General features: G+C 40.4%; 1 protein-coding gene across 1 annotated transcript; it reads right to left on the reverse strand.

The window, feature by feature from the left end:
* Positions 1 to 899: 899 nt before the first annotated feature.
* On the reverse strand, positions 900 to 22,176 carry LOC129105753 (vitamin D3 receptor B). Its single transcript, XM_054616932.1, has 11 exons — positions 22,151 to 22,176; positions 21,750 to 21,872; positions 21,352 to 21,425; positions 10,272 to 10,419; positions 9,120 to 9,250; positions 7,651 to 7,847; positions 6,908 to 7,007; positions 5,974 to 6,154; positions 3,391 to 3,542; positions 1,839 to 1,955; positions 900 to 1,185 (listed from the first exon to the last, which is right to left on the reverse strand). Exons 4-11 carry the CDS (start codon positions 10,415 to 10,417, stop codon positions 932 to 934), a joined length of 1,278 nt encoding a protein of 425 aa, XP_054472907.1. The 5' UTR covers positions 10,418 to 10,419; positions 21,352 to 21,425; positions 21,750 to 21,872; positions 22,151 to 22,176; the 3' UTR covers positions 900 to 931.
* Between the last annotated feature and the right edge of the window lie 961 nt (positions 22,177 to 23,137).

Here is a 23,137-nt window from a genome sequence, read left to right on the forward strand (position 1 = left end):
CAAATATGACAGTTTCCTTCAGAGGCTGTGAGGCTAGTCAGACAACTTGCATGCTTGTCGAGCGGCTGCATTCGTGAAACAGGCCTTGAAGCAGCATGGTTATTTTTAGGTACTGGAAGCTTTTTGAGAAAGTAGTAGACCATACCTTTGGTGAAAGGCGAAAAGGCATGTGTTTGAATTGTATACACAGTCATATACATACGCTGCATGGAGAGAAGCAGATGAAAAAAACAAAATAAAAGTTTTGAAATATCAAAAGTTCAAACTAATGTGCAGGCACTGCTTTTTGCACTGATTAATTGAAACGTCATCTGTAACTGAATCTAAATTGTCCTGTGTAAAAGTTACTGTTCCACATAGTTGATGTAAAACAAAGAGGTAGCTCAACTGAATGGCTAAATGGGTAACTGAGTATGCATGTTGTGTGGGTGTGTGCACGTCACGTACACACACAAAATGTCCAGGTATTTTAAGCAGCAGGTTGTTGATTTAAATACAGACAAAAACACTGTAGATAGGCAGAAGTTGTGTTTGTGTGTGTGTGTGTGTGTGTGTGTGTGTGTGTGTGTGTGTGTGTGTGTGTGTGTGTGTGTGTGTGTGTGTGTGTGTGTGTGTATGTATAGTTTCATTTGTATTAAATGAAGTTTCCTTATTTACTACATCTCTCAACATCTGCTTTCTCTCCGAACAACCTTGGTCTTTATGCCAAGATAGACTTCTTTAGACGAGACACGCGTCAAACCACACATCCAACACATGGACACACAAACACACACACCACTTTCTCTCGTCCACTAGCTTCATACTCCACACCTCCACCAGTCCATCCAGCACATCCTCAGCTCCCTGCCTCCTTTTTTTTTTTTTTTTTTTTTTTACCACTAGGGCATCTCGTCTCCAGCTTCCTCACCACCATTGAGGATTAGAGATTCTAAGAGACTTCGCTGCCAAACACCTCCAACACCAGCGGGGTGAGCTGCATGCTGTGCTCCGGCTGGAAGGACAGCGAGCGGTACTGTTTGGAGTGCTCCTCGTTGAGGCTGCGCAGGTCGGCCAGCTTCTGGATCATCTTGGCATAAAGCAGCTGTCCTGCTGGGTGGTGAAGCTGGATGTAGGCCTGCAGGGTCTCGGACAGTCGGTCTTGGAGGGCTTCGATCCGTGCGTGATCCTGCACACCTGGGCGGTCTGCAGGAGGGGAGGGGAGAGTCATAAGATATTTATGATGTTTGTTACACAAGCCAAAAAGCAACCCAAATTAACTAAAAATCAAAACACCATTTGAAAAATGAAGATTTAAGACAAATATCAAAACTTGGATGGAATAATATTAATCCAACAAAACATTTACAATTTTATATCAACATAAAATTGCATGATCTTTGTGTTTTTTATTTCTACTTTTCTGGTCAGGTGGCTTGCTAATTTTAGATCAGGGAGAGCGCATCTGATGAATAATGAGGTGCCTCATATACGCAAATGTACCTTTAGTTACACGTGCTTGCTTGCATAACTATACATGTATAATACATGCACTGCATGTTCAGCAAATGCATACCATTCACACGAGCGTGTGTTCAAATCAAGATACATACTCACGACACACGAAACCCTTCAAGTAGCTTAGACCTGCACCTCAATGTGAATTATGTTGACTGACGGACAGAAACACTGCTTCAAATAATCTAACTAAAACATTTAACAACCTGATCTTTTGCTAGAAATAAAATATATAATTAATATATTCTCTATTTGTACAGAAAAGGGAAAGCAAGATCCCTCAAACAACTCATTGTGACCCTCTATATGTTCTCTCCTCCACACAGTCAGACCTACGGTACCTGGAGAAAGCAAGCAGATGGCCATCAGCAGCACATGTTCCTCCTCCTGCAGGTTCAGCTTCTTCAAGCCCACCTGGAACTTTACCAGTGGCTCCAACAGCTCCAGAGTGTGGCCCGCTTCAGAGGACCAAACACATCATTACCGTCAGTGCAGCACATAGAATCAGTTCCATACGATATCATAGGAGAACGGCCCTCCAGGGAATGTTACCATCCCGCATATTCATTAATATTTATAATATCTGTTGGAATCATCTCTGGTAAGGAATTTTTTCTTGCATGCTGTGCGTTCTCAGGTTTGTTTTTACTAAGATCTACCAACTGAGAATTGATGTGTATTCTATTTCTTCGGGGGATTGTTTTTAGTAGATGCATAAATGAGAAGTCATACAAATAATGATCAAAAGTAGTCAATGATTATCACGACTGTACATCCATTTCCTAATGTTATGGCTGTGGCTGTATATTGAACTTCAATGCTTCCTGAGCATTGTCTAAATTGGTTTTGCAGCATGGGATGTGTTAGCACCAAATGCTTTTTCAGATGAATCAATCTTTGTCATTAATAAATTATTACTTACGTTTTCTTCTTTCCTTTTCTTGTACAATTGTTTAGGTAAGTAGAATATTGAAGGGCAACTTTGTTATTTTTCAACCTGGATCCTTTTTTTTTTTATTAACAGGTGCAATAAAGCAGAAGACCACACTTGCATTACCAAGATGACTACTTAAAAAAACACAAGTCCCTTAATGCTGTGTGTCTAACTAACAAATGGGGACACCAAATTCAAAAATTGGTCCTGTTTTGAGCCAGAGCTCAGCAGACAGCATCAGCTCACGGGCTGCACTGTAATCCTCACAGGGAAAGCTGGCACTGCCAATTCATGTCCACCAAATGTGCTTGTTTATGCATTTCCATTATGGAAAGGGCGCCTTCAAGGAGAGGTCTGACACAATATAAAGATTTTTTTTAAAGTTCAGTTTGAAAAAGTTTTTTCCTAGAAGAAAACATGTTCACTAAACAAAATGACAAATTAAAATATATTACTATGATAGATAGCGAAACTCAAGTCTTTTTTAATGATCCACTGCAGTAACTAGGACTGCAGTGTTACATAAAGATTTTACTATTGAACTTCAACTGTGAAACAAGGGGCAGAATTAATTTGAAATCCCATGTGAATGAGAGTTATATTTATGATTGTATACTATTGATGAGTAAACACATCTGAATTCCAGACATGTTCATGTCAACTATTCAGTGATATCTTAAGAAGAGCACAACAGAGCTGCGTCTGCTGGTACAGACAGTGGATGTCTTGTGTGGTCAGCAGGTCAGGAGTGACATTCTTTGGTTGATCCCATAGGAGGGCTTTTGCAGTCCTACATATGCACAAACTTTCTTCCTTCAAGCTCTCAATAGCGGTGCTGATGTGTAATGTGCGTCTCTTCTTCAGCCATCAGCTGAGCAACATGAGTCGACAAGCATGCATTAAAGAACTTTCTTTTCTTAACAGTAGTCGTACTGTAACATGACAGAGTTAACACTGACCTTTGGTGACATCGCTGATCTGGTATTTAAAGTCAGGCCCACCACAGCTCCAGGACATGTCTTCCAGGTTGAAGCTCTGATTTGAGCGCAGCATGATCACCTCAATGGCGCTGGACTTGAGCAGGGCAATCTGGTCCTCTGCAGTCAGCTCCCTGCAGGGAAAGATATCACTTACTGTTAGTGAACCACTAATAGTACAATATTATGATAATGGTTCTCAAATAACCTTAATCCTGTAGTGCTGGTCATGTACAGGTAAACAACAAGTAAAAGCGATTCAAACTAGAGGTGTGAATCCTTCAATATCCCATGATTAAATTTTGCTTCTTGGGGTTGATTCGATTCAAAAAGATTCACGATTCAAAACTAGTTCTCGATGATAAATCGATGGAAATTTCTTAATATCTTAGTATTGAAACATACAGTCTCTGATTTGTCTCTGAATCCCAAAATGTCATAAGGTAGAGGTTTTATAAATCTTCAGATTATAATAAAAAAATTTGAGGAATTTTACTAAATGTTAGGCAAGAGGAGATCTAACAAAACAAAGAGGGCTATTTCATACGACGGCAACAGAATATCAACACGAAGGTGAAACATTTCGTGAAAGAACAGGGAAACAAAACTGCGATCTCTGACACTAAAACTTTAAGTAAAATTTTTATTTTTAAAGAATAAATAAAAACTAAACCAAAAAAAAGGTCAGAAGTTTTTAATCGATTTAGAATCAAATAAGATAAAAAAAAATACATGAATAATTTTCCTCCCATCCCTAATTAAAACAAAGTACTTGCCCTTTCTACGCGTCCCTGTCTGGATAGTGTATTACGTCAGCTAACTTAGTTATAAAATTCATTTCAAAGGATTTTTCTGATAGTTTACTGACTACAGGTTCAAAGTCAGTCACAGCCTTCAAAGTTTATCAGATATGATAACATTCAAAATATTTCTTTCCATTTGCTTCCTCCTGCTGTGATGGGTCCCTGTGCATCGGAGAGTCACTTAAATAACATAAATCAAACTTTTCACTGTCATCTCCTGCATCTTGTGATGTCTTAAAAATTGTCTCAAAAATGAAAGTACTGAACTAGCAGGAGCCATGAGCTGAAACCTGCAGATCTTCAGGGGAGGTCTGGGGTGTTTTTTAGGGCTTAGGGAGCAGATCATAAATGGACAAACATTCCAAAGGTAATCTGACCAAGTCCATCACTCACTGCCTGTGGGAACGACAACTTTAAGGAAATACAGGCCCCAACTTGTTTTTAGCCTCAACTTTGGGGTGACCTCGAGATACTATGCGTTTGTCCCTGTCAACACACTGATGAACAAACATGCTGAAAGGCAGCAGTTGACATGTGGAAGGTGGGGAAGAAACAATGAATATGTCTTGAACAGCCGTTGTCATTTTGCCTCTACACACAAACAATGAGCCAACTTCAACACGTTTATTATTCTATCCATTCATTAAGATCTATCTTCAAGGTTAAGATATTGCATTCTGCTTCATATCTCTTAAAAATCAATCTTGTGCCATTCAAGCTTTTAAACAAAAGTGAATATTTGTAATAATTCTATCACATATTTTTAAAAAATGTTATGTGATCATCAGATAGACATCCTGAGGGTGTGCATGCAAGACAAACAGGTCTCAGTACTACCTCTAAAAAGGTTATACAATCACCTACTAACATACTTAAAGGGCTGAACTTCACACAAACAACATCACCATGGCAAATGTGTAACCTCTTTCAGTGGAAAAACAACCCAACATAAAAAGATTTTCCGTTACGTGTCAGCCATCTGTAATATACAGTCTATCAGTAATCTATGCCCTTTAGACCACAGCCATCACTGTGGCACAATATCGACTAATCAGGCAAGAAAACAAGTAGGTGTACAAAGTCTTCAACGCACATTTAGGTAAAGAGTCACTCAGAGACATGTAAATAAACTAGAATAACCGCGGTTGTACGCCTCCATGTCTGTCCAAAATATCATCACTTAATCATACTCTCCTACTAAATTTGTGTAAAATGTTAAAAAAAATAGCACAGATTGTAAAGCCCTCTGAGGCAAATTTGTAATTTGTGATTCTGGGCTATACAAAATAAACTGAATTGAATTGAATTGAATTGTTTGTATGTTTTTGTTTTTCCAGACAACAATATTTGTTGACGTGAGCAATACTATTCTTTATGAAAACTGAAAATCAACAAAGCAAATCAGATCAGAGAGTCCTCTGCAAAGACTTAAGTACATAGAAGCTCAAAACCCTTTCTATCACACAGTCGAGTGCAAAACAATTCTGCCCAAGACCTAGCAATTAGCATGTCATTATCATGAAGTAACTATTTTCTGCTAACTAACATGCTTTCTTGCCATCTTATATTGCCCATTGTGAATTTGATACGTTTTTTTGCCCACGTTGAAGTCAAATTCTCTGGATAAGGCATTTTTCTTCTGGCTTACATCAGTTGTTAACATCTAATGCAGAGTGACAGAGTAAAAACTCTGGCAGACAGATTGGGACATGCTCTCTGCACACACACACACACACACACACACACAGAGACACATACATACCTAAACCCAGGGATCATCTTGGCAAAGCCAATGACCTTCTGGATGCTGTAGGAGACCAGGTCAGCAAGGTGGGGCAGCATGGAGAAGCTGGAGCCCTCTTCCTCGCTGGAGTCAGGGCTGCTGCCCTGCTCGTGGTACATCATCAGCAGGTTGTTGAAGTTCATTTTGGTGTCAACTGACTCTGTGGTGAGCAAAGGAAAGACCAGCAGAGCAAAGAGGAGGCAATAAGTAGAAAGTAGAACAGCTTGACAATGTCACACTTCTCCTCCATGAATGGACACAGTCTGTGCTGAGATAACCAAGAGAAATCATGGAACAGAGAGGGCTTGTTGATGGAAAGGATCATCTGAAAATATACGAGTGACGGGTCAGTAGGAATGAGATGAAAGCTTAGATGACAGCTACGACAACATGTGAAGCATGCAGAGCTTGCTGGGGTTGTTTTCAGTCTTTTGTGTCCGCTGAGTGTTGGCGTTAGGCCACGGGACCGTGTCCCTCGCTTTGTTTGCTCCATTAGTGACGGGTGAATTAATGAACTGATGTGGACTAGTAGGAGTGTCAGGTGTTTGGGGGTGGGGGGGGGGGTGGGGGCAGGTTATTCACAGAATGTCCACTGGATTCTGAGTAAAGCAGCGTAACAGGTTATGTACGCCAACAGGCAAACAGCTGAAACATCTTAAGTCACGCGTTAACTAATATTTTGTCTAAACATGTCCATCATTTTTGTCTGATATGTGTTCCCTCCTATTTAAAGTTAAGTTGTTTTTCTTTAATAAGTCAGTCATAATTTCAGTGAATTGACAAATCTTATTCTTCCTTGATTTGTTTCTAGCTGAAGGGTGAGTGTGCAGGACAAACAAGTTTAATTGTAACCCTAAACTGTCACTGTTTTCTCTTGATTTTGACTGAAGTCTCCATAGTGTGTGGCTCTTACCTGGAGAGTGACTGAATGAGTCGGAGGAGGCATCAGACAGAGAGTGGAGAGAGGCAGCTCTACTGGCGCTACGCGTCACTGGGCCCTCGCGCACAGGAGGCTAGACAACAGAAAGATATTTTACAGTGATTCAGTAAAAAAAAAAAAAAAAAAAAAAAAAAAAAAAAAATGCTCCTTCTTTCACAATCTTCATTAACATACAGCTGACCAATTTGTGCTCTTAATTCTTGCTAAAAAAATACAGTAATACAGTTAGTTGAATATCTGGTGAATAAATGGGATCAAATTACTGGTATGTGTATTTTGTGGAGTACAGAATGGACAACAACACTACAGGTTAGATGTCTGAAAGCACAGAGGTATTTGAGGGTGATCCAACAAAAGAGTTTTGGAGAAGGAATCAACCTCTTGGTGTGGGATTTGTGTGTAAACAATAAAAAAACATGACTGTTGTTGTGGGGCAGTGAAGTAAAAATGAAGCACAAAGATATTCTGATGAGAGGACTCCATATCATTCAAAGTGTGCCGGTTAATGATGAGTGCTGGATAATGTAAAGATCCTTGTGGAATTGACATACTGCCAGTCTTACAGAGCTGGAAATATGTGTTAATCTTAACACTATAATAAAAATATCCGTTATATTCTATTCAGTTTAAAGTCTCATAAAATGTGTTAACTGAAAGAAATCTGACTGCAAAAACTTACATACAATGATTGGGATATCTGTATTAAAGACACAAACCCTGAAGCGGCAGAAGTCAGAGTAGGAGTCGTCATATGTTTTGTGGTGCGCCTCCACCAGTGTGGCGATGACCTGACTCTGGTCGTCACTGAGCCGTGGCCGCCGCGCCTCCTTCTCCGCTTCACGCTGTGCTTCCTCATCCTTCCTCCGTTGAATTAGGTCCTTTTTCCTCTGCACTTCCTCATCTGTCAGAATGACTGAGGGTGCAAGTACAAAGAGACAATGAGGTAGAGAAAGTGTTAGAATGACACAATCACATGGAGAATACAGCTTTTACATAAGCAGAAAACAGGTGGGGTGGAGGCAGGGCATAATGAAGAATGGAGTTAAAGATATAACTGAACACAGGTATATCATCAACATTGGTTAAAGATAGACTGCCTTAAAGCTTTTCAGTTTGTAATTGTGTTTTAAATTGTGATGACAGCTATGCCAATGTGCTGTTGGGTGGTGGAGGGCTGGGGGGGTTGTTATTCTCTGGAGGAAGAGAATGGGAGGGGACGTGTCCATATGGAGACCCCTGTTGCAATGAACAAGTGATTGCATTGTCTTTGTTCTGTTCGCTCCTTGTTGTTCTAACCACTGAATTAGCTCACAGAGACAGAGAGAGAGAGAGACAGAGAGAGAGAGAGAGAGAGAGAGAGAGAGAGAGAGAGAGAGAGAGAGAGAGAGAGAGAGAGAGAGAGAGAGAGCTGGGTCTCAACAACATGCTTCTGTTTTTGCAACAGCAATGCCAATGGCTTCTCTACATCTACAGTAAATCGCAGTGTCTGTGCCACCAACCTTGTGGTGTTCCCAGAAACACTCAGGGGAAAGAACATTCAGCTGGAAGTGAGAGGCCTTTGCTTAAAAACAGGCCCGGGGACAATATCCGGATATATCAAGAGAAAACATGAAGAAAAAAACGGGACCTGCTATTTACAGACCATGAAAATAAACAACTGTGTGGAAAGAAGAGGCCTCGCTAGATTGTACATAACAGCAGGTGTTCAAACTTCAGATGGAGTACACTTACACTATACAATGTGGGGAGGCTCCACTAGTTCAAATAGAACATGTCAACACTGTAATGGGGGCAAAGACCCAGAGAAACTTGACCTCAGTCCAAATATTACATAATATATACAAGAGGGACAGTAGGCCCCCCAAAACGGCAAACAGCAGTGTAAATTTGACTATCCTCAAAGAAAAAAAAGGGAAAAAAAGTATACTGAATGTAATTTATGTACAGCAGGTTTTATTTATGTCTAATTTGTCTTTATGGGGGAAGTGGTCTTGGATGAGTCCAGGACATAGTTTTGATTCAAATTGACAGTGTTGGACAACCACTAAAATATTATACTAATCAATATAATCATTATAAGTGCATTTAACCCAAAAGTGTCCCTATTTAAACACATGCAGTGAATCACATGGTGTATTGTTAACAGTATTGCCCTGAGGACATGTGGGTCACCCGTCATACTTACACTCTTTCATCATGCCAATGTCCACACAGCGTTTGAGCCGGCATGCCTGGCAGTGGCGCCTGTTGTCCTTGGTGATGGTGCAACTGCCGTTAAAGGGACACGTGAAGGCGGCCTTGCGCTTCATGCTGCGCCTAAATCAATTTTATACATTTTACAATCATTAAAACATTAAAACACACACACACACACATATATCAGTTTAAAAACACACAAAAGTAAAAAAAATAAAATAAAATAAAAAGTCAAGGCTCTACGTGTTTGTCTGAGCATGTCACTATGTTGATATACTAAATATAGCATCGTGGTGCCTTTGACAGTGCTGTGCACAAATAATTATCATGGTAAAACTGGATAAATACTTTTGTACTTCAAGCCTGTGACTGAGCGAAACATGGATAAATATGGATGAGTGCCAAGGAATCCAGGGGTAAAAGAAGAATCTTGCCAAACAGTGACGCAAAGCCTAGTGATCTTGTTAGTCACGGACAGTATGTATGATCATTTATACACCAATGTGAGCAAAAACACACAGATAAGCATGCTGGGTGAGAGTTCAAACTTGGGCCAGCTGAGAGACGAGGAAGGAGATTATTAAACATCCTTCTTTTTCATCCTCTCTCTTTAAACATCAACACTGCTGAGAGGAACAGACGTAAACTGGCGGATACATCAAAAACACACACAAGCTCACACAATCATGGCTTGCTCTAGTTTTGTCTTTAGCTGAATTGGAAACTCATGTGCGTATCAATGAGCAGGCAGCAGCCAAGGCATTAACTATAGGACTGAGCTCATTTGTATTCTCTGCCTGCTCCTGGGCATTAGCGTGAACTCGGATGTTGTCCGTGGTTTTGTGCGTGTTCTTATGCAACTGTGGGGGGTAATTACATTTAATGTGTGTGTGCTCATGTGGGTGGCTATTATATATGCAAGTTCAGACCCGTGTTTGTATGCTAATGTGTGCGTGTGTCAATAACTCGTCAGTCGATATGCATCTCTATGTTTTCATCAGGGTAATATGAGCAATTGTGCTCAAGGCCTACTGAGTGTGTGTGTGTGTGTGTGTGTGTGTGTGTGTGTGTGTGTGTGTGTGTGTGTGTGTGTGTGTGTGTGTGTGTGTGTGTGTGTGTGTGTGTGTGTGTGTGTGTGTACCTGAAAAAACCCTTGCAGCCCTCACAGGTCATGGCGTTGAAGTGGAAGCCGGTGGCTTTGTCGCCACACACGCCACAGATCCGCGGCACGTTCCTATCGTACTCATCAGGGGCCAAGGTGGACGTACTCACAACTGTGGACTCCATCACTAAACAAAGAGAGGGCCAATGGAGAAAGACAAATAAGAGAGAGAGAAAAAAGATGAATTAAATCAGCGCCTGGTTTTACAAACTGTTCACTTGCTTAACTCAATAAGGAAAAACATGTATAAGGCTGCCAACTTCTAACGTTGTAGAAGTAAAGTTAAGAATTTTTCTTAAATAATAATGTGTTCAGTGTTGCACTTTCCAACAAAATAATAAAAGTAATTTAAAATAACCTATCATAATATTTTCAATTATGAGATAATGGCTCAACCATCATCTGTTTTTCCTAAAAAGAGGCTGTAAAAAATATGCACCAAGTGAGTCGCGTATCTTTTCACCTGTCTCCATGTCAACCAAACAGAGTCCCTTCCTCCAGGACAAATTCAAGTCCCCAGTCCCCCTTTTGGTGCTGAACTGGAGCCATAAGAATCAAGTAGGAAAAACTTCAAAATGCTGGATCTGGGCTACATTTGATTATATAGTGCTCCAGTATCTATTTCACTTAACAGCCTCATGAGAGGGAGAAAAATAGGCATGTCCCCTGCAAGGCTAGCATCCTCATAAACAAACAAACAGACACTGTCCTTTTCACAAAGCTCCTTTCTTATTCTCGTCTTTGCTACCACTGTAGAGTGAAAGCGAAGTAAAGGAGATTGAGGGCCGATAGAGGGGAGGGTAACAAAACCTCAACAAACTCACAAATCAACAGCAAATGAGGTAGGGGCCCAGCTGAATAATTTAAAATGTTTTGACAGATCACTCCATCATTCATGTCTAATTAAAAACCACCACACCTGCTTAAAATCTCACATAATCCAGTCAAAGCAACAATGTTGTTTTTTTATTGAATACAACTGTGACTTTTGCCATTATGCCTTTAAACCAAATTCTGTCTATGACCAAATGTATCAGCAGGACATGTAGTCCTAATGTTTAAAAAAGTTCAAAAGATATAAGAAGATAGAGGATCTTTTCAATTCCTCTCTGCTGCAGGCATCAAGGACAGCAGTGACTCAAAGCATGTTGATGTCTTGTATCTCAGCACCACATGCTTCATACAGGAACATCTGATACAATGACCGTTACGCTACACAGTGAAACAGTAAATATGAACACGACTGGAAGGAGCAGCAACTCACAGCAAATATTTGTGGAGGGAATTCAACGGTCAGGTTACATTGAACTCTGATAGACAACAGACCCCACAGAAACTCACAGGTTGATTGGAAATCACTTCATCACTGAGCTCCTGAAACAGTGAGCTCTGGCCAGCTGATTTAATGAAAACTCAAAGCAGAGCAGAGGTAATATAACATTTGAATTGCTCTCAGTGTCATTTTTGACTGTCACTTGCCTCCGGTGACAGAATACCAGGGTGTGACCTAAACGTTCCTCTTTTCCCCTACTGTCTCAATGCGCAACTTGCTACTTTCAGAGGTAAGGTACACATTGAGTCAAAGGCATTCCAGGATATGAAGGCTGCAGTAATCAATCATCAATCATATTACACAAATCTCAGTGTTTATCAAGATAAGACCTCCGGGCTATTTACTATACGATAACACTGGCCAGCCAGATGATGTACTATAAATGGGAACAAGTTTTACATTTCAAAAACGCTCACACTCCATGAAGCCTACATTATGTGAGTAACCCGGCTGGCCAAGACTCCAAGGCTATTTGGAGTTTGTATAAATGGAAAGCACCAAAAACGAACTGCGGCACATATTTTCTGGAAAAACAGCTTCTATGTAGGCGAGTCCCTGGCTCGATGACATGATTGCCAATTTGTCTTTCCAGGATAAGTTTTCTGAACTTACAAAGTCTTGCAACCTGTGCTCCAGCTTGACCTGTCACGATACTTTCTTTATCAACCTATATATATGGACATGACTTCAAACATTTTTGCTGACCTTGATATTGCCCGTACATAGGAATGCAACAAACATAATGGTAATTTTTGTTAGGTTTATGTTTATATATATATATATATATATATATATATATATATATATATATATATATTAATGAATATTCTAAAGAAAATAAAAAGTTAATTGATCTTATAATGGGTATACTTAAATAACTTTGCTATTACATTAATATATCAGTGGCATAAAATGGTCTTAAAAGGAAAATAGTAAGTTAGAAAAAAGTAATTTATGGCAATTATTTCTGACAGTATGGTGTGCAACAATAGTAATTATTGTGAATGGCCTGGTCCCAGACTCATCTGGGAAGTGTGTTAAAACATGAAATCTTTGATGGCTTTGTAGTGGGAACAATTGTACAAGTTGGCCCTTGATTACAGAAATCTTGGTCAGGTAATACAAGATAATGTCAGGGCAAAAAAAAAAAATGTGTGCTGCTCTGTCATATGTTTTCTTTTCAAACAACACCTTCTGGAGTCCTGCTGACAGAGTTGATACATTATCAACATACAGTCCTAGGAGAAAAAGCGTAGGGTCTACAGGTGAGATAAATATATAATTCGTCTTTTGGCATAGCTACAAATGGTTGTTACACAATACTGACCAGTGTAAATGGCACAGCCGTTTGTAGAACATAAAATCTGTTCTACGGCATGGAGGCAAACTAATCCAAACAGGCATTCACTCTCATCACTCACGGTGAACCAACAGGGAAAACACCCATTTACCTTACCATATCATCAACTGATCAGTGAAGCCGGTCCTCTGTGATTGCATTCAGCCATGACAGGCCATTACACTAAATGCACAGTACCATTGAGAGAGAGCGCTAAATAATGCATGAGGTTATTAGACCAGATCTGTACTCATTCCTGTCTCTGGCACGAAAAGCCAGGGATAAGGTTTTGAGCTTTGGGCTTCTACTGAATGTCTCACTCTTGAATGATATACAAAGTGTGTGTATATGTCGTTCAGCAGCATCAATCAAATCTGTATTTGCAGTAAGAATGCAAGATATTACTCATGTCTTAAAAGAGTAACACTGTGATTTTTGATTAGCTTACAGGGCTGAGTCCTGCTCCGTGACGGGCAACTAAGTCTAACATCTTTATCATCTGGTAGAATTGGTGTGCTTATAGATTGTCACTAGACTATTTTACCAATTAGAGAAACACCGTCATGTCTTTGCAATAGTGCATTACAGCAGGAGGGACATTATTATGCATTGCCACTGACTATTTCAAGTTAAACAACTTGGAGTTCAGCAACTTTTGGACCAACTGTTGTACTTCAACTACTTGACACTAAAAACTTCTTAGGTGGTAGCAGCATCATTTCTTGGCAGACTTATCTTAAGAACATCACTGAGCATACAGGTTTGAGACATTTTTAAATGGAAGCTTTACTTTTGGGGTTGGTCAGATTTACTCTTTCCACATTTCCTCCTCCAAACTTTTCTACCAACTGCTAACATAGTAAGCTGTTATTAGGATGCGCCTTCTGTCCAATACAGTCGAGCAAGAAACTTCTAACAGCTTTGGTAAGTTAACAAAAAAACGTTATAAAATAAGTATTTAAACAGCACCTATAGTATTTCACCATTTAATTAAGTAGTTTTCACACAGGACCAAATTATAGTTATCTCAGGACACTTTTTGATTTCATATAGAGAAGGTGTAGAATGTAATCTTTGTATTTATTATCTACAGAGACCCTACAATTCCGACTATGAGTAAGCACTTGGCGACAGTGGCAAGGAAAAACTTCCTTTTAACGGGCAGAAACCTCGAGCAGAACCAGGCTCTGGGTGGGCGGCCATCTGCCTGGATGCAAGCATGAAAAAAATCTGAAAGGCTGGAAATAAAATATAACTGTATTCTAAAAAAGGGCCTGTATAATGGATGTAATATTTCTGTTTGGCTAGGACTTAACAGTGGAAAAGAATGATCTTAATTCATAATAAAACCCACTGACATTAGGGAAACAGTAGGCCTTATGGTGTAACTGTTTATGTACATAGTTACTTTAACAGTGATATTTAATAAATTGGTTTGACCTTGTTTTACTTTTTTCTATTAAAGTCTCCTGCTCCCAAGTTGGCACTCTGAATTGGTCCAGAAATAGTCGAGTTGTAGTTTATAATACTAAACATCACTGACGGTTCAAACACAAGCTCCCAATCTGCAATGTTGTATTCTGCATTTATTCACACTGAAAACGAGCACTGGTTTTAGTACTTACAATATTAGGACTTGGGATGTGAATGTCTGGTCATGTAATTCATGTTTTAACAATAAGGCCAACTTTCCTCTATTTGGTAATTATTTTAATGTGATTATGCACAAAAGACATCCTTTCTACATGTGCATGTTTCTGTTAAAACATCTAAAGACATATCTGATGACTCCGTTTTTGTCTTGGCGTCTAAAAACAAAATTGTCATTTTTAAAATATCCATTTTTTTTTTTTTTAATATGCAATTTAATTCCATACAAGAATATAAATGAAGGAAATCTGACTTTAGTTTCTGGATTTACTTGCATTTCTAGACAACTTCAGTTCTTGGATTTTTGGTCTTAATTACAGATGTATTACAACAATCACATGTACATTATTTTTCATTGAGTCCACTTGTGTTTTCTTCCATTAAAAAACAGTTATTATGTTATAATGTCATGACTGCAATCTGGAGATATCTATTTAACTTGAACAGTGACTGATAAATTAGGAGTAGCCATTGATTGTGACTGTGTCAAAAAGCAAAGTATATAGAGGGACAAGGAAGATAAAATGTGGTCAATCATAGTCTGTGAATGACAGAGTCGCAAGTATTCCATGAGAAGTGGAGAGCTACACAGGGAATTTAAGAAAGCTCATCTCAGCCACATGACTAGTGTGAGAAGGAATAAGCTTACACCAGCTGAAGGAGACAAATCTCTTGAACATGAGCGACTTCTACCAAAGCGTTATGGCCGCCGCATTAGTTTATAGAAATTACTTAAAATCTCTACGGTTGTCTGGGGCGTTTATTGAATGTCTCTCGCTCAAAGCAGTAGAAACAGTGAACAAGAGTGATTTCATTGCTTTGTCCTTAGTTAAACCTCTACATACTTAGAAAATAAGTACAAAAATGCTAGTTTATCATTGTAACCTTGAAAATCGTCTCCCAAATATAGAGCAACTGTTTTGCAGCAGCACAATTGGATTCTGAGACCTTCTCAACATGTTACCGAGTGTGTCACATGGTAGGCATGTTTTCACTCTGCTATGTGTCCATTACACCTCGCTACACATATAGTTGGGATGGCGATCATCTATTGCCCTCTGCATGACCGTCAGTTAGAGAGGAAGTGCCAGCTCACATGAGTGTAGGAGGAGAGGGGGATGCAAGGGAGAAGCAGGCCAGAGAGGGGTGGGGTGGATGGGATGCTGAAGAGATGGGGTAAAAACAGATATGGATATAAACATTGATACAGTGACTAGGGGAGGGGTGACCTCTTTGTCACTGTGACTTTCTGCGACACAAGGCATACCCATTGCTGACTATTGTAGATGTGAGAAAGAAACGGTATGAGGAGCAAACACTCCACAGTGGCCCAGAGAGAAGCAATCAACACAAACAGCCTCTTTTTTGTTATCTAAAAGGATGGCTAAAAATAAACAGTCATAAGCCACTTCAATTACTGGCTAAATATAAATAAATGTCCCGTCTCTGACAGCTTCTCATTTTTAGAAGTATCGGAGGGAAAAGCTATTCATGTAGGAATATCATTTTTAGTATGATTTATCTCTGTTGGTGTTGCTTTACTCCCTTTTTTGAAATAATGAAGCTAAATTCGGTGTTTCATGATGTTTGTGTGTGTGTACACAATGAAGAAAAATCTTATGGCACGCCAACTAAATTGTATGTTCAATAAAGACTATTATTGATATATTAAAATGTTTATGCAAGTGTCTTTGAGCCGTTAAGACTTTTAGGTTTAAGGCATAGGATGGATCTGATCACATCACTTGTGACAACCACCACATATCACAGTGAGTAATAACAATGGAGACCAGGCCAGTAATTCTGTTTTCGTGGTTTATAAGTGACATTGGATTAGTCGTATGCTTATTTCCTCAGTTGAATCATGGCAGAAAATAGGGGGGAATTAGCATTTCCTGAACCCCAAATATACAATTTCATCCAACCAACAGTGCAAAAGCAAAAGATATTCAATCACAATGATATGAAACTGAGAAAAGGCAGCATATCCCCACAATTGAGAAGCTGGAACTACAAAATGTTGGATAATTTGACTTTGATTAGTCAATACTCAGCAAGCCAGTTTGTTTTTTTCTCTTTTAACTAATCATCTTAGCTCTAATAAAAGTATTGACTATGTGACAGTTCTTAACAGATAGGAGTTCAGAGAAACATTGACCACAAATTCTACAATAAGCACTTTTTGCTCTGGAACTGAATACCCCTTACAAAAGAGATAATTGATGGACTCCATCAGATAAATCAAGGGATAAAAAAGAAAAAATGATGTGTACTGGAAGTCTGGGGTTTGGGAGTCTGAGAGAAACAGCGTCAGTGGCTGATGAGCAAGAGATGAGGCCTGCTGTAATTTTGTTCGGCACCGCAAACTTACTGGAGCTTGTCATTGTAACTGGGTGGTGAAAGCTGCAAAATAAAGACATTACCCTAATTTTGGTGGCATAGCTGGAGGAGAGGATAGGGAGTTTCCTTTTTTATTTTTACCCAACAATCTAGCTGAGGGAGAACAAGTGCTACTTAGCATGCAGTGGAGAACTGACTCATCTTTTCCTCCTTTTATTTATCACATCATGGCTGAAATGACACACGTGTCTTGTAATCCAAGGACTGACGTTGGATTTAAAGACGTAAAATAAATGTAATAATGTAAAACTTTTGATACATCCTCAATTCTAAAGATGAATGGTCTAGTGCTCTTGGTGGTATGACCTAAATTAGATTTTTTAAACTTTGGTGGAGTTGAAGGAAAATCCCCCCCAAAGTTTGCATAAATTGACACAACTTGTGTCACATTTATCAGTGTAAATTGTTTGCACCATCTGCATCCCAGTGTCCCAAATGAAAACGTCTAACTAAGCACCTTCTAATTAGTTGACATCAAATGTCAATCAGTGGGAAATTAAGTCTCGACTACAGATGGTGTGAACCTGAGGGGTAGAGAGTAGAGACATATTAAGCGCTAATATGAGAAATTGTAACACTTCATGCCGATGATGTTGCACAAAGAGCGTAGTCTTTAAAATATGCCAATTCATGAATCTGTGTATTACTGCTGCAGTTTGAGCTGCTGTGAGACATTAAGACAGGAATGAGTGCCAAGGTGGACCATGGCAGGAGTCCAATACCACCCATAAAGTAGCTTGTTTTCCTTCTGTTCTACTCGCCATTTCGTTTCGAGCTGCACCATTGTCCAAGTATGTGATTACCAAACAGGAAAGAGGCCATTGGTTTTCTTTTTCAGGTGCCCTGCTACTTACAGAAAAGACATAAGTGAGACCTCAGCTGTAAGAAGGATTTGGACCACAGCCCAGATGTTAGATTAACTTTCATCAAAGTCAATATTAAGTGATTATAAAACCCACCCTCAACCAACGCCCACCATCTAACAAAACTAATTAAGTGGTACCATTAGTGCCTGGGCGTTGAAATGAAATGTGATTCAGGACAGGGCAAGATATAACAAAGTGGGTAAAGATGAGGATCCCGACAGCATTTCAAAAGAGGGATTGTTTTAACTGCACACAGACGTGCAGAAGAGAAATGGGAAAGCGGGAAATAAAAAACCTCTGGCATCACGTCCAAAGAATGTCAGCAATGAGTTTACAGACCACATCCCAACACATAAGAGTCAAGAGTCGGAATCACATCCAGACCTATAACAGCACTGGAGGAAAGAGAGGGATCGCTGTGGAACGCCTGAGTGGGAGAAGGAGGCCCTGTCTGACAATCCAATGAGCATCCTCCATCTACATCACATGACGCAATCCCACAAATGGTTCTGAAATTGTTCCATGCTGCCAAAACTCTCTCTTAAAGTAAAAGAGAGAGAGAGAGAGAGAGAGAGAGAGTTGTGGAGAGGGTTGGAGGGAGAAGGGAGAAAACATAAGGCGATGTGTTTTACTGCATACCTCTGGCTGGGTCACAACGAGTACAGAAGAGACATAAAACAAATCAGATCTAGAATGACCCGGGCTGCAGAGAGAGCTGGGCTTCAATGGAAATACATGGACATGTGATTCCCACATAGAAGTACATCTAAGCCCACAATAATGGCAGAGTGGTGAAAACTAAAATGAGGAGGACTCTGGGGGCTGAAAAGAAATAAGTACCATTCAAAAGAAAACATGATCAGGATGTGACTAAAGAAGTTTAATTAAATATGATGTGAGGTGTTTTGGAATTGACTAAGAAAAAAAAAACAATACATGAGGAGAACCGATAGGGGAAGGATAACAATGGACAAAAAGAGACAGTGTGGACCTAACAACAACAAAGAAGACAAACTGAGTCTGTAATGCGGCTAAACAACTGGCTGAGCAGACTAGTCCAGTCCTGTCCCTTCACTCCCCTCTCTCCCGATCTCTCTCTTTTTCTCTTTCCCTCCCTCAGCCTCCACGGATCTATCTCATGCTCTTTTCCTACGATCACAGGGAGTATGTTACAGCAGCCGTAATAGCACATGACAAGGTGACCTGTGCCCCACACGGGATGGGCTAAACTGCGGTGGAAGGGGTGGGGGGGTCACATGTCCAACCCTATGGTCTCTGCACCACTCCCCCCTGCCCAGGCCCCAGTCCTGGCCTGCAAGGCGAGAGAGAGGCAGTGACGGCAGCCTGCCCCCTTATGCTGGGCCCCTTGCTGGACTCTGGAGAGGGGAAAGAGACGAGGCAGGGAGAGGCCCACTCAAACACACACCGAAAAGTCCTGTTTATGTCTATGGCGAATTTGACAGAGAATGCACATTCTCAAGCACACGTGCACGTAGAGAGAGCAAACTGGACAGAACCGGACAGGCAACAGACATGTGGGTGAGGTGGGTGCGAACGCAATTTAGCCCACAAGTCAAAGTTATATAACCTCAATAAAATGCTGTCTCTCTTTCGGGAAATGCTTCTCTTAAAAAAATTAAATAGAAGAAATGAGAGAAAACCTTTGAAAGGTGAAAAAAAACATAAAATGTCATCAATATTACAGCTATACACTGCTATGAATTAGAAAAGAAATCTAAACAAACAGTGATATATATTTTGCTTTCCTGGAAAATGTTTTTCTGCATGACCTGCGCTACATATACAACAAATATTACCTGCGTGATGCGTTTCGCCTAGAAACCATTAACCAGGGGAGGTAATTGAGGACCAAAAGACATTAGGGGGAACTTAACACTTCATTAGTCACAAAGGCAACTGAACATATGTTGTAAACAGCACACATGTACAGGTACGTGCAAGTGGGTCTTTACAGTGAAGTACAGCAGCCTCTTTCTTTCTATAGGGTTACATGTGAGAGGAAGCAACCAATTACTGTAGTCACGAAAGGGGGGTGGGGGCAGGGTATTTCACTGTACAGGAGCCATAATGGACTGTACCATCACCACGGCACACAGCTCCATGAACAACATGCTACAGTTAAAGTCAATAAAGACATCAACTGAGCCCATCTCGTATCTCCTCCTCCTCACATGTCTGCACTGAGTTCTACTGAGAAATTAACTGAAAATTGATTGAAAGTCTTAAGCATACGTGGTCCTCCTTTAGATTAGAGTCTCCCGTTCTGTCCAAAACAACACAGGTTGTCTTGTGAATTTTCCACAAATTCAGAACATGTGTGCACGTTGGACTTAAGTGAGCCGAGTTGTTGAGAAGAGATACGATGAAGCAGCTGACATAAAAACAACATCCTACCTGCTACTTTTCAAGTGTCAAACTGTTTCATAAACAGAAATGGATAGGGGTCAGAATTATAGCACAAAGGTCACTGGGAAAATTGTTAAGAATACGTATCGCTTGCTTTCAGCTGTATTTGGTACCTTCTAGAGAGAGAAGAGCTGGGGTTGTTTTAATTTAAGACAAGAAGAAAGACAAAACATTCATAGTAATTAATGATGTCATTATCAGCCAGGGGCTCAGTTCTCCATGACTACGTGTAGATATATAATTCTACCAAGCCACTGTATGTGTGTGTGTGTGTGTGTGTGTGTGTGTGTGTGTGTGTGTGTGTGTGTGTGTGTGTGTAAGAAAGTAACAGAGAAATCCTTCCATGCTCAGGTAAATTGCTGGACGTGGCCTAACTGGATGTTACATGAGAAGAGGGCTAAATTCTGCACCAAGTAGTTCAGATCACTGCAGATTCTCACTTTTTTTATCATGCGTTCATCAACACAATTAAAACGTGAGTCGATGTGACATTCTGTTATTAAAGGCGACTAACTACCTTGCAAATGTTCTTTATGGGGGTGAATTTTCACTGTGTAGCTGTATGAAATAATGTTCTTATTTGGACAGACCCTAATCCTAAATGGACTGTATTGACAAGTTCCTTTATCAGTTGGGAAGATTTTCTTTACACAGTCCTTTAAGTCAGGCAAATGGTCTTAGGAGGGTCACTGATTTATGTCACATTATTATAATATAAGTTTTAAAAGTACTGACATTTTTATTAATTCTTAAAATACTGTTAATACAGTCTTAGTAATGGCAATAATGATAACAATCCATACATTACTAACTAGCTTATTATTAAGATATTACTTGGGTTTATGATGAGAATAAACATATTTCAAAAAGGACCATAGGTGTTACATCACAAGACTGCAAAGATCCTTAGGAATGTTTAAAGATCATGGCAAAACTGTGACAACTTCAGAGCAACATTAAAGACATTTTAACAGTGTTTTTTCCCCAAAAAGACAGCAAGATATCAATACACACAAATAAAAGCAAAGAGGAAAAATGTCTCACCTGAGGTTTTAGCATGCCGTTGTACAATAGGTTAGACTTGAAACCTTTCTTCAGTTTATCCCAAGTTGTTAATCCTGTTCAATACAAAAGCAAAATGGTATGTCGCAAGTCACTGAGTGGGCCTGTACCCTCGTACCTGACCTGCTCTGTTTATGCAACACTGACTTACTTCCAACACACACACACACACACACACACACACACACACACACACACACACACACACACACACACATAACCATCCTATACAGCAGTTAGGCAAGTACATAGGTAAACACATTGCTCAAACGACACTGTTAAACTGTGCTAAACATGCTTATCATGTGGTCCTGAGCAACATATATTACAATAACTCAACCTCCACTGTAGCATTCCTCCTGTTCATGCGAGTTTCATACCTCTGCTCAACTTTTCCCCATCAAGACCGAGTTGCTTTTAATCCTCTTTAGTCTGCTTTTCCTGTCGTCGTGTTCATGCTCTTGCAAAGTGCGTCCCCTCCATGTCGAACTGGGAACACTGGTCTTCGAGGAGAGAGGGTTGAGTTGTACTAAAACTCAAGAAATGTGACTTTGGGAGTAAAAAACACGTCAAACTCGTACGCCCTTCCAGACAGCAGCGCTGGTAGTAAGCTAACGTTAGCGCGGCTAGCTGGGCTGCGTTAACCCTAAAACGCGGCACCAAGTTGAGCCAGCTTATCCACCGTTTTGCGACCGTTTGTATCCGACGAAGAAATGCTTAGAGGCTCAACTGTGTTTCACTGAGGCGTGAACGTACGCACTAACATGAAGAAAAGTCACACCTACGGTAGTCCGACGAGAAACACCCCTCCTTCTTCAGGACCCAAATAGATGGCCATTACTTTTTTTTTGTTATGCCCCGCCCCCTCTTCAGCACCAGGAGAGAGGGATTTCCCCCCCAAGCCCCTCTGGTAGCCAATCAGAACAGGGCTCGCAGTGTCTCCCGTGTTGTGATTGGTGGCATTTCAACCGAGCCGGGCTGTGATTGGTCGGCTCCGCTGCCTGCAAAGAGCAGCCCCGCCCCTCAAACAGGGGTGTGTCACGACGTCAGAGGTAACGGAGAGGTAAACAACTTTGACCGCGTGAGGTTTAAAGCAACATTTTCTTTCTTTTAATCTCTGAATCAATGGACACCCGGAGCGGGGGATCACCTAACATTAGTCTCAATGGGTGCAAATCACCCTGTTGCTGTCGTGTTTCTCTCCTGCTCCGGAGTGTCTTTGTTTTTCCCCTGCTTCATGCTTTTATTCACATATTTTAATCTTAAATAAATCACAACAACCTCGCCATCGATGTCACATAGTTGAAATAATAACATGAGCTCTGCCTGATTCTAGTTTCGCATTTTATGCATCTTGCTCCATTATTTCTTTGACATTTTTGCAGATCCGTGCAGTGAGGCGTGTGTGTTGTAGGGGTGTGTCTACTCTGCAGTACAGTGGTAGGCTGGAAAGCAATGCCGATGCATGGAGATCTTGCCATACATTTGCTTTGCAGTGCATGAGAGAGGGCCGAGTGTGCTAAAAATAGACCATTGGACCATCACACTGGGCAAACATTGCGGTTATTTTGTGCTATTCACCACGATAACATCTATATTCTCTATTTTTCAGGCCCACTTTGGTGGCATTTGTTCATGCACGCTTGTGTGCACATAGGAGCTCTGGTATGTAGTGTAAATGGTGTGTGTGTGTGTGTGTGTGTGTGTGTGTGTGTGTGTGTGTGTGTGTGTGTGTGTGTGTGTGTGTGGGGCCAGCAGAGGGGGCCTG

The sequence above is a fragment of the Anoplopoma fimbria genome, chromosome 17 (genome assembly GCF_027596085.1).
Source record: "Anoplopoma fimbria isolate UVic2021 breed Golden Eagle Sablefish chromosome 17, Afim_UVic_2022, whole genome shotgun sequence".
NCBI lineage: Eukaryota > Metazoa > Chordata > Actinopteri > Perciformes > Anoplopomatidae > Anoplopoma > Anoplopoma fimbria.

Bases quoted from the DNA above. Each gene is read 5' to 3' on its own strand.
- LOC129105753 (XM_054616932.1), bottom strand. From the start codon at position 10,417: ATGGAGTCCACAGTTGTGAGTACGTCCACCTTGGCCCCTGATGAGTAC. The intron at 6,155-6,907 runs GTAAGAGCCACA...TGCTCACCACAG, and splicing joins CTCATTCAGTCACTCTCCAG to AGTCAGTTGACACCAAAATG. The intron at 1,186-1,838 runs GTACCGTAGGTC...CCCCTCCTGCAG, and splicing joins CATCTGCTTGCTTTCTCCAG to ACCGCCCAGGTGTGCAGGAT.